The sequence below is a fragment of the Oxyura jamaicensis genome, chromosome 3 (genome assembly GCF_011077185.1).
Source record: "Oxyura jamaicensis isolate SHBP4307 breed ruddy duck chromosome 3, BPBGC_Ojam_1.0, whole genome shotgun sequence".
Lineage (NCBI taxonomy): Eukaryota > Metazoa > Chordata > Aves > Anseriformes > Anatidae > Oxyura > Oxyura jamaicensis.
In genome coordinates, this window is record NC_048895.1 from 5,998,021 (window position 1) to 6,010,763 (window position 12,743).

The 12,743-nt window shown below is 36.9% G+C and overlaps 1 protein-coding gene across 12 annotated transcripts in view; it reads left to right on the plus strand.

Annotated features, from left to right (window-relative positions):
* PLCB4 (phospholipase C beta 4) overlaps positions 1 to 12,743 on the plus strand; it is a 207,716-nt gene that overhangs the window by 184,557 nt on the left and 10,416 nt on the right. For all 12 annotated transcript variants that reach the window (XM_035320050.1, XM_035320051.1, XM_035320054.1 and 9 more), the window contains 2 exons: positions 3,673 to 3,748; positions 9,602 to 9,777. In XM_035320050.1, the coding sequence (XP_035175941.1) occupies positions 3,673 to 3,748; positions 9,602 to 9,777 (252 nt within the window). The remainder of the gene's footprint in view (positions 1 to 3,672; positions 3,749 to 9,601; positions 9,778 to 12,743) is intronic.

The following is a 12,743-nucleotide window of genomic DNA, read 5'->3' on the forward strand; positions in this document are numbered from 1 at the left end:
TATAAAATTATGCTAATAGTTAGCCTTAATTTCATATTGTTGTCATCTGTAAACAGCAACTGGCAACCAGCTCACTAACTGAATACTGAACATGAATGCATCTTTAGCATTGGATTCTCCCACAAATACTTTTTGTTTTATAAATGATGTGGAATGACAGAGTTGTTGTATTTTATTTGTTTGTTTGTTTGTTTGTTTTAATTTTTGGGGGTCCATATAACAAACAGAAATAGTATTAAGTAAGGAAGATAAGGAGAATTTTCTTCACTAAATTATGACAAGCTCACATAAACTCTGTAAAAAGTGTGTGGATTTTTTTCCAGGAAAGGGGAATTGTAAGTACTCAAATACTTGTAACCTAAGTAGTTTCTTCCAGAAAATGACCAATTCACCAAACAGAGAGATTAACTACAGGACAATTAATTTAATTTGGCTTTGATTCAATTTCCATTTAATGTAACACAGCAGAAGGTTATTGACATAGCTGGATTTATAAATGAAACCAGGGCATTTACTACAGTGTCACTGAACTAGGCCCTGGACATTGTACCATCATCAAGGGGAGAAAAGCTTCCCAGTGCTGTGCTATTTAAGAATATTTCTGTTGTTCAGTATTCCTTTTGGCTTGAGAAGAAGCCAGTGCCTCTTCCTGACATAGTAAAATAGCAAATGAGGCTATGTCACAAAGTTAAAGGTGGTAATGACTGTCTGGGCAGTGAATAGTGGAAAGCCATGTGTAACAATGCTTTTGAGAATAATACCAAACTGGGACAAGTATAAAAGTAGCTGATAATTTGATTCCCAGGTTGACGTCATTTACTTGGTTACTTGCAGAGTCTTCCCGTAATTTTTGTAACAGTTCCCTTGTGGATGCCAAAGCCCTTATGATAATTTTAAATTATCAACAAAGTTATTTGTTCATTGTTGGGTTTTGATTTTTTTTAGAGTTGTAAATAACTACTTCAGAAGCAGATCCAATACACAGCTAGATACTATTTTTCACCGTGACTCCATACTTTCTGGGGACTTCAGACCTGTCAATCATCTGATGGCTCTTTCTTGTTATGAGAATAACTATTGGTATCTAATTATCAGCCAAATCAAAATCCTGTGCCAGCACAGGCTTTCTGTGAAAACACTTCTTAGTTCAGCATTAAAATGTTGTCAGGGCTTCCTTCAGGGTCTCTGTGTATGCAGCCCTCAAACCCTGTTCAGCCAAGTATTTAGACACACGGTCTCTTCACCCCAGCTGGGTAGTGTATTTCAGGGCATGCTTTTAAAGTGGATACACTGGATGACACTTGAACACTCTTTTGAACTGAAACAATCCGATGAATAAGGAATCTTGGGTTCAGTGAGTATAGGATATGTTCCGTTTCCCTGGCTATTATTCTGAAGCCCTTACAAGCCAATAAAAGTTGTAAATGAGCATGTAAAATGTGTTTTTAAGGTAGTCATATTTAAATTGCCGGATACTTGACACTTCCTAAAAAAAAAAAGCCTTTTTGATAGGTATATAGAAGAGTTTCTCTTCTAATTTGTTGTGCAGTGTTTTGTGGTCCATTTCTGCCACATAGTGTGACAAAATGTCAACTGCATAATGTTCAGCAAAGTAAAAATTTTAATCACATGCTAATTCACCAACAGATGGACAGGATTTTGCTCCCTGTGCTAATTCTGTTGTACACTTGAAATGCTCACAAATCTTTGGAGAGGCTTATGTAGATATATATGCTTGTTTTCCCACTGAGAAACGGATTTTGAGGAACACACAGAGATCCCTCTGATTTATCAAGACTATCCAAGTGTGTATGTGTGCATGAGTGTGGACATGTTACATTGTATTGGACCATTTCTGGGTATTTATCCCCAGATGTGACTTGACAGTTTAATCCTGTATGTCACTGCAGTTGTGGACAACTCTAGTTACATCCAGCCTGGTTTGAAGGTTTCCCTCAGATGTCACGAAAGATGCATTTCCAGCGAAGGGCTCAACTGGTAGTTTTGATGACTGGGATTCTGAAAAATCTCGTGATTGGACCAGTTAGGCTAATTTGGGATAAAAATATGTTTAATTCCCCTAAGGAACACTCTTTTTCATAGTGTGTGACAAGTCATATATGAATTAGAGCCAGATCCTGATCACAGCTACACATGTAACTTTCTTTGCAGCTGTTTCTTAATCAGGCAGAGGTAACTATGGTCAGAACCTGTCTCTAAAGTGTCAAACGAGTATTAAAAATCTTTACAAAAATTTTCCTGCTGCAACCAGAAAATGAATGACTAGTCCTTCTGATTGCTCTTGGGAACTCAAGGCACATAACACTACTATTTTCAGTAAGGACTTTCCTGGTACTGTTTGATGATAAAGTTTTCAGCTGATTTCCATAAGTTTAGCAGTACTTTGATATTAAAACAGGATATAAACTTAAGAGTTTCATTAATCTCCTTTTCTAGAGCAAACATGGATTAAGGTTACAGACGTCAAGCAATAACCATTCTTATTAGGGCCAGCTTCAGATTATAAAATGAATGCACCTCAATCCACTCAGTGGCATTACATCATTTTACATCAGCAGATGATCCATCACAGAACTATTACAGTGATCTCAAAGTAGACTCCTCTAAATTTATTTTATTATTACAAACTGAAAAACTGAGACTACCAATTGTGAATTTGTATTCTGTTCTAAAAACCTTTTACTGCACAGAGGGGAACAAGTAGATAGGTAAAGATGGAGCTTGTCAGATGGAGCCTGTAAAAATTCATGGACTTTGGTGAGATAGTAATTGGAACTGCTGTTGTAGTTGCAGAATAATAGTTTTGCTGTGCATCCACCCTACCCAGTACACAGCCCAAATAACAATCTTTGGTAAAGGAAATTCTGTGGGTGAGAAGTAGAAGTCATCCATCTCCAGGCATGTCAGGGGGGCTTCAGCATGGGCCCTCTGAAGCCATTTTACCGGCCTATTCCTTGGAATCATAGTCTTCCTCCTGCTCAAAACAAATTTTGCAACTTGCACACTGTTAACTTTACCTGGTCACAAAGGCCATGCTGTATTCAGCCTATTGCAGGAGCATGGGCTGTCTTCAAGGTTGTTGTTCTGCAATTCATATAAGGTAACTAATGCTTGGATTCATCCACATGGGACCCCTTCTTTGCTACCCTTTTACTTCTGTTTTCCCACACCAAGGGGTACTGAGACTTTCAACAGGCATTCAAATTCAGTATGCTCAAGTTGCCCCATGGGACAGTTATTCAAGTGACTTCTTTTTCTCTGCCTCAAACTAAAACAATAACAAAAATTACTTTTAAACCAGAGAGAGGATAAAATCACGGCAAGGTAATGTGTATGCCTGTAGGTTTTCAGGCAGAAGCTGGATTATCTTAGCAAGGAAAAAGAAACTGAGTGCTATAAATGGAGATGTTTGACATATCCTCAGCAACAGAATAATTGCGAGGCCAATCTAGAATTAATTGTGTGGTGTTTGAATTGAATGATCATTAATCCAACAATATTTTGTAAGTTGTGAATAAATTGCCAGAAGAAATAATTTCATTCCAATATGCTGTAGCACTTCAACATTGATTAACATTTTAATTAGTAAGAGCTGACTGAATGGGAAGATGTTTAACTTGTGGCACACATTTTCAATTTTGCATTTTTTAGAGGAAGTAATTGTGTTGAATTGAAGAAAGAAACTGAAATTAAAATTCAGGCACTAACATCAGATCACAAATCTAAGGTAAGCAAACAGCCAATTTTAATACATGCAACATCTGAAATAGAGATTTTTAGACCCAAGTGGTAGTTAATTTTCTTGGAAGCATATGATTTTTGGCAATAATAACATGTCAAAAAGAATAGGAGTAATTGAGTGTCTAAAAGTGTTTCTTCAAAAAATATTTGAAAAGCAACATCAATTTCCTGCCCTTTTAACAATTACTGAAGAAAGCACCATATGCATGCTTCATGAGGCAAAATTGGTCATTTGTGTCCATTTGTGTCAGTTTTAGCTAAACAAAGAGGCAAAAAATAAGCTATATGAAATCTGGGTATTCAATACATTCCCAAAATACATACATAAAAAGTTTCTTTTTCATTTTCCATCTTGTCGCTTTGTCACCACGGACAACACTTGCTAGTCTGTCTCTTAAAGAAGCAGGAGACCAGGTGCCACCTTCTTTTTTATTATTTTTTTATTTGTATTTGTATTTTTTTTTCCTCCAGGGATTATATTGTTTTCTCCAAGGTGCTGGAGAATAGAAGTGCTCAGAGGCCCAACTTCAGTTTGTTAGAAAAAGCTGTTTTCAGGTTGTGATTCATCATTCGTGTTGAGTTGCATAGAGCTGCTTTCTGTGTAACTCTATACCATCACTATGCTCACTGACTGCATATTTTCTTTGAAAGTTTTATCTACCACTTGTTGACATGCTTTCAAGTTTCTAAATGATACTCACTCTAGAAGGTGGCAGGTATACTAGAAGACACAGCCATGTACAAAATGGTCTGGAGAAAGAAGTGTGCAGGAGACTGAACACAGTAAGTAAGCAGGAGTGTTAATGTAAAAGCTAAAACCCATGAAATTAATCAGATGAGCATAGAAAATACAAACAAAAGCAGCCACATCTTTGAGACTAGAGAATTAAGATTATTTTCATCTTTTCTTTTCCTAATTTTATTCTTTGGTATTATTTCATGTGGAGAACATCCTGGTCTCCTAAACAAGGATTGTTTCTTGTTGTTGCCTCTTCAGCCAAAGATTTAGGAGAATCACTAGGAAAAAAAAAAACTAGTGTGTCTTTCTCATTGTCCTATCTCCTTCACCTATGAAAAGTCCAGAATTGTTTTCTTAATTAAAGCAGATTTGTTGACAACTTAAAAAAGATAATTCATTTATTTCCTAGTGAAAAAACTTTCTGAGGAGCACTAGGTCCCTATCATCCAGACATGAGCTCCAAAGCTCATTTTAAGTTATATTGTGTAGAAAATTCTTTGCTATGATCTCAGCTTGTGTCATTGGCAGATGGAGTTAAGATACCTGATTTGTACACAAGGACCGTCCAAGTGTTCATTAATCTTCCAGACCTGATAAATGTGATTCATGTTTCCCCTTTCCACAAATATATGCAATTTCTGAGCTCTGTTCCTTTTAAAATCCTGCTTTCAAAACAGTTTGAATTATAATCCATATCTGGAAAAGAGGTTGATGTTTTCCACTCCCATGCCAGGTTTTAGGATGACATTTTCCAAAGAGAGTTAAATCTAAGCTCTTTTGAAATGCCAAGCCTCTCTCTCTGTGTTGGAAAATTTTTGAAGAATTCCTCTGTAAGATATCTACCTCTGTGGTTTGCTCTAGGTCAGTGATTTTCAGTATCTTGCTTGCTGTGGTTCCATCAAAATTTTACGCATTATGTACCAATTTTAGTATTTTCACGCATTTCTTTTGCTTCAGTTACTCTTTGTGGGCCCTTGAATTATTCCCAGAGATCGTTCAAAGCGTTACAAGCAACAAGTTAGAAAACAGTGCTCAAGACCATAGGGAAATTATCTTTTATCATAGATGAACGTAGGGGCACTTAAATTAGATGAAATTCTGAGGTGCTGAATGCATTACACTGATATACTGGGAGTCTGATTAATTAACTGTTGTTCAGCATTTCTCAGTATTTGGCCCACTAAAATTAGATTGGAAGGTACCATAATTCAGCTTTAATTACAGCTCATGTCCTTCACCGTAGCTCTGTGTCAAAATGTGCATGCACACTTTTAGCACCAAAGTGCCTTTTCATCTACAAAAGTCTTCTTGTCATGAGGAAATGTCCAGCCCAATTTGGCATAAAATATTTAAATTAGATCTGAATGTCCCAAAGTGTACTTCACACAGTTCCCATAGCAGATGCAAATTACTCTCCTGCATTAGAAAAGTAGGTCCCAGCATCACACAGGCAGAGGATGAAAAGAAGTAAAAAGAAAGATTACTTCAAAGATTATTCCTGCTTGAACTTAGTGACTAAACAAACATCTTGCACATATCCTGAGCAAAAGTAAGTTCTTTATCAATATATTAATTAGTCTTTTAGGCACAGTGTAGGAACAGATGATACGACAGGATTACAAACACAGTTTGTAGAGCAGAGTGAATTTAGCTAATGGTTATTTTTTTAAATCTTTTTGATAAGCAACACTACCTTAATAGTGGAAAGTAGGACAAGAACGCAGCCCAATTGAAATAGTCATTTTAACTGCCATGCTAATAAATTGGAAGAAAGCAAGGATGTATGTTGAATTTATTACATCTAAACTTTGAAGTGTATCACAGATCTGTTGCAAAATTGGTTATCAGATGATTTAATAGTCCTGAGTTCTAAGGTCGTCTGAATCTGAGTCAAATTGAGTATTTCAAATCTTGTAACTGTTGTTTGGCAAATCCTTTGCATCCTACTCATCAAGTTATATCTCACCTTTCCTGAAAGAAGACTTCTAGCTTGCAGGATATTTAAAAAATAAAAATAAAAATCTTTCTTTTCTTTCCCACCCCAAGAGAAAAACTCGTCTTACAAGGAGCCATACCTGCCACTTAGATTGCTGATTTTGAAATTAGTAGCACATCAGTAGCATTTCTGTCCATGAACAGAAGCAATTTTCTATTCTTATTTCCTATATTTTCCTATATTTCCTATATCCCAGATTAAATACTTAAGAGTACTGCCATGCTTAAGTCTCCTTGGGGTTTTCTTCTTTGCTATCAGTGTACCTGAGATGTGGGATTTCTGCCTTTGAGTTCTTCTGTAGTGTATATATCAACCATTTAAAAACTGTGATCACATTAAACATTTGTAATGGGCACTTGATTCTTTCCTTCTCTGTATTTATTTGGGCTTTGTAGAAGCTCTTTGCACTGAAGTCACAGAACACTTGCTTTCACCAAGGTTTCCACTATTTATACATTTGTTTCACTATTTTATTGAGTCACAATTCTTTTTTTATGTGAAGTTTGTTTGCTTTTCCTGTACAAGGTGAAGACACTTTAAATAAAAGCAAACGCTTTTATTTACTTGGACGCATGCCTGTCCTTCTAGGTCAATGTAGAACAGCCTTACTGTGACGAGGAATAAGATCTCATATGTTAATATCCTCTGCACTTTCTGGGAATTTAAAGTAGTCTGAAACCCAGTGCCAAGTGACTGACTGTATGGAAGAGTCACACAGCAGCAAGTGAGGGAGAAGATTACCCAGACAGCTCCCTCACAGTGCCTGCTACAGTTTTATTGACCTCTGAAAGGAGACAGAGGCTAGTCAGGGTATTCTCTGTAGGAAGGTAATTTGAATCACAAATCTTTGTAGCAAACCATGCGTTGGCTCCTGTGCCAAGGTATATGGTATGTGATTTGCTGCTGGCTCTGCCTGCATCGTGGGTCTCATAATTACATTATTCTTTTCTAAACATTAATACTTTCTAACATTGTGACAATAGAGTTTTTCTGAGTGCATGGTCCACTTTCTGCTGTGGTCCCTGTTACACTCAGTTACCAAGGACTTTGGAACTTTGGATCTACCTAAATCGTTTTTCTCCAAATCATGGATAACGCTGAATCCATCTGGAGACTCTGTGCTGAAAGTAAATTTAAAAAAAAAAAAAAAAAAAAAAAAAAAAAAAAAAAAGGATTTTCCCAAAAACTTCATAAATGGTTAACTTTTAGCTCCACTGAAGCTGACTCCAGGTCTCCCTGGGGGTAAGCCAAATGATCAGTATTGAGAGGAAATTCATAATTGAAGTGTCTAGTTGCATGAGGCCTATAAATATTAGAGGGACATCTCCAGAGAGTGTTTAATCTGTAGGTGCGATGAATCCTGTTTTGAATCTGTCCCATTTTCCTCATCACCATTGCAAGGAGCTTAGACTAAACTTGGTCCTAACCTAAGTGCCATAGTAAGTGCTAGAGGTGAGTTAGAGTGCCTGCCCCTTAACTTTTCAGAAACTCCATCTGAAAAATAAGCGCTTTTTCCTTACCAACTTCCAAGCATTTGTTTTGACCCATTTTAAAACCAAATCTTTATGTTTTCCTGGCTCCAAAGGCAGTACCGCCTTAGGAACTTCTTATTAAAGCTATTACTCCCACTAGCAGCTCCACATCCTTCAGTGCTCCTATCACTTCACAGGCTCTGTTTTAGTAGTATGCTTACCCACATGCACAAAATTAAGTATGACTCGTTTCTCTGGAGGCACATTCACACTTCAATATCCTGTTGAATTAAGCCTATATTGGTCTTACCAATGTCCTCCCTCAAAGTGCTTTTTTTTTTTTTTTTTATGACAGCTGCAGAAAATTACAGGTAGCTCACCTGCAGCTGCTTCTGCTTCACATCCTATCTGTTTTGATATGAAACATCTATTTAACTGTAGTTAAATGCAGGTCTGTTTTTCATGTAGTGGTAGTCACCCAGATCTGTTAGAAAATTACTTGCTCTTTTTTATTATTATTATTATGAATCCAGCTTTATTACACATGTCCTTTGTGTAGGATGGCCTTCAGAGGAGCCTCTCCAGGGCAGAATGGGGACTGGGTCTTTTCAAGCCCCCCTTCTTTTACCATCACCAGTGTGTGTGGGAAAGTCAGCTCTGCATTATGCAGAGCTTCTGTGGGCCCACACCTGAAACACTGGCATCAATCACTCACTTTTTGAGCAAGATGGTGGCAATTTTTGATTCGAAGAGTAATGTTTAGCTTTCATAGAAGACGACCCAAATGCGATTAGTTACCATAACAGCACTTGAAATGAGTACCTGAAAATAGGTTTATTTTTTGTGAGGCACATTTTGTATACCATTTATGGAAAAGTGGGATAGCTTGTCAAAATACCCAAGGCTGATTATTAAAGAATAATAAAATATATCTTTCTATTAGCTTCTTTTCTAAATCATTGAGTGTAATATACTATTATAATAACAACTCTAGTGATTTAGACTTCTTCAAATTGTGTCTTGGGAACTTTCCAAAACTTTAATCTCTTTTTTCTTGTGAGTCTTGGGAGATAAGCAAAAGAAGAATGCTTGTCAGATTCCCTGCTGACTTAATGAATATAAAACAAAGATATGTAACCTATCTTAAGGTTCAGGTTGTATTAAATACAGGATGTCTCTGTAAACTGTTTATAAAGCTGTCTCACAAAATCAAAGACTGTATTTAAGCCATCAGAGAAGTCCCGCTCACTAGGTTTTTCCATTGTTACTTTCAATATTCTTTTTTTTTTTTCCTTGCAACCAGGAACATGGAAGCATTTTATAATGAACTTGGTGTTAGAGAAGGTTTTAAAATAATGTTTGTACAGTCAAAAGTATAAATGCAGTCAATTCATTCAGGGCACTTAAGGTGTTAGGGGTGGCTTTATATTTGTTGTTATAACACCCTGTAGTGTCCTCAGTGGCTTCATTACTCTGAAGCAATTTCACTTGTGTAACTTCGTTTTCACAGTTTAGCTGCATTCTTTCTAATATATATTTTTTTATGATTGTCTCTACATCATATTCAGCAGCAGTAATAGTTGATCTTGTAGCCTAAGAACCACTGGCAAAGTTGCTGTTCCTTCTCTACAGGTCAAAGAGATTGTGGCACAGCACACTAAAGAGTGGTCTGAGATGATCAATACACACAGTGCTGAAGAGCAAGAAATCCGTGATTTACATTTGAACCAACAGTGTGAACTACTGAAGAAACTGCTGATTAATGCTCATGAACAACAAACCCAGCAGCTAAAATTTTCACATGACAGGTGAGCAGGGCAGTGCTACTTGATGATGAGGGCTTGGCTGGTGTCTGTTTTGTAGAGTGTTTTAGTTTATTGTGCTGATAGCTCCTGTACTGCTGTCAAAGGTACTGGACTGCATGTGTGGTAGAAGTGAATTAAGTTACTGGGCAAGGAATAGAGAGATTCAGGAATGGGCTTCTTGGCAGGTTTAGGTTGCAGGAACTTCATTAAATGCAGCGGATGCGATGAAGTGGTGGTAGTTCACATCAGCTGTGGATGTGTCTGGACTTTACCCAGAAAAACTGAGAAAGATAAAGTATGGAAATGTTCTTTAAGTTGCTAGCACTTGTGGGTACATGTATTTATAACATTGTTGATTATAAGAAAGATCCACAAAACCTAAGATCATAAAAAGAACAGATAATGAGGTAAGCTGTGTTAGACTAACATCTTCATACAACATACTGCCATAATCACTGGGAATGCAGAAGATGCTGCATGACACTACTGTCACATTCCTTGTATAATTAACTGTCCTGCACATTTGAAGTTTGAAGAAATTAAATACAAATAGTGCCTGGACTGTTAAAAAATGGAAGTAAGGAGAGGAATCATTTTCCTCTGCTATGATCTATTATGTGAAGCAGCCTTAAAAGCACGTGAATGCAATATGTGTGTTTACATATATACATATTCATATGTAATTGTCTACAGCATCTTTCACATCAAAACCATAGGGAAAAATGAATAAATAAATCACATTTAACGAAGGAATTTAAATTATTAAAAAAAAAATCTGAGTGAAAAAAGCAGCTTATCTTTGCGTCAGAGAACACATGCTGGGACCTGTAAGCTTTCCATCCAACAGAGAATTGTCCCAGCAAAAGGCTTTTAGTGAGCTCATCTTTATGTTAATCTCTGTGCTAACCCATGTATTCAAGCTGTCGTTCAATACATACCCCATCAAAACTAAAGTCAGAAAATTGTTAAATTATAATACAAATGCTTTGTTCAAAAGACACTCACCAGAGGAAGGTGCAGTCCTTAGTACTGTCTGTGAATCGTACTGGGCTGCATCAGCCATGCATATCGCTTTGGTTTTAAGAGTCCTGCTTTCTGTCCTGTTTGAAATTCACTCCAGCACTTAGAAGATATTCTACTGATGTATAGCCTGCTTGTGGAACAGGATATTTTTGTCCTCATCTTTTTGAAATTAATTTTTTGTTAGTTTTCCATATGCGCTCTCTTAAAATTTCTGCATCTCTGTGTTGGCCCTGTATAATTTATTGTAAATGGTTCATATATTCTTAATAATGGATTTTTCTCTCTTAGTAGAAATCACTAGAAGTCCACATATTGTTCTATTTTTAGAGCTCCTAAGAACCAGACCTCAAAATCTACATCCTGATAAATGCTGAGAACTTTTTCTTCTCAGCTGTCCCAGGAGTAACAACCTTCAAAATTTGTTTTGCTTTATTCATTGCAGTTAGTGTTTCTGCTTATTCAGGAGCTTGTACCTAATCCCCAAATGTGCAGACCAGGAACTTCCCTGTTTAAAACAAATGTAAGATTGCATCTACATCTATGAATATTTCAGAAGAATGTGGAATGGGAAATTTGAAATGTGAATAATAATGCCCCCAAAGAAATTTTACACTTAATCGTTTGTGAACTATTTCAGAGAATGCATTGTATGTGGGAACACATACACATTTATATGTATAGGTGCATGTTATAACCAAGAGACAGCTCAGGTAACCATAGGAAAAGAGGGATCTATCTGAGAGCAGTGTGGGAGGTGGACCATACTCTCAGCATGCTGTTCTTGCTGCTTCCCTCCTCTGTGAGCTGAAGTAATGAGTTAGCTATCACAACAGAGGACACAAAGCTGGTAGAAAAGATCAGTAATCTAAAATGATAGTTATCTGCTGCAGGGTAGATTGTTTCCCTTCATGTGCAGTGGGAAAAGCAATTACAGTTTATGCTTTGAGCTCATTTAAAAACAAAGCAGAAGACAGCAAATACTACTAAAAATCTGAAGCTTATTGAACTCCAGGGATGCCATCCCCCCTACCTACCATGAATGGGTTAGCTTTACTGACTGGGAAGTAGTGAGCTTGCAGCATTTCAGAAATTGAGGACTTGAAGCTCATATCTGCAAGCATTTTGTAATTGAATAACATGAGAGAGAAGGGAATTTTTTTTGTTTGTTTGTTTGTTTTTGTTGTTGTTGTTCTTGTTGTTTGTAATACAAAAGGAGTTTTCTAGATACTCAAACAAGACTGGTGATGTAACGTTAATGAACTTTAATGTAATCTAAATATACGTATAAATTCCCAGGATAGATTCATGTGTTTAAACTCACGTATCCTTTCAGAAGACATTTGTACAAATTTCAGAGTTACAATCAGTATGATACAGTAGGAACCCAACAGTTAAATTTTGTAGTCACATGTGGGTTTTTTTCATAATCCCTTTTTCCTTTGCCATCCCGGCTTATCTACTTTTTGCAGTTAACTTTTACTATAGGTATCCCCATCACCTATAGTGATAGCAGGAGGGAGTTCTTTAATTGTGGCATATGGGCTGAACTTTGGGATTTCACGTGAAGCCCTATGTCTGGCAGTTAGGCAGAGAACTGATGCTAGAACTTTGGCCCTGTCTTCGGGAAATGCTATTTTAGAAACAAGAAGTGGTCCCTACAAGTGCTTGTTGGTGTTTTTAAAAGGATGATGAGATTTTTCATGTCTTCTATTAAAAATATCTTCTATTTCCTGCAAGAAGTGAAAACCACAAACACCCTGGAAGACCATTAGCAGTGCAACTGAGAGCTAAATCATAGCTGCCAGAACAGAGAAACAGTTGCACATGGGTACGTGTTGGCTTTTCAAGCCATATCCATGGCCAAAGCCTCATTTTAAGTCATCAGTGATGCACAGTAGTCCTCTAATCCTCTTAATTGCTTTCACTCTGAAATTATATCTGATGCA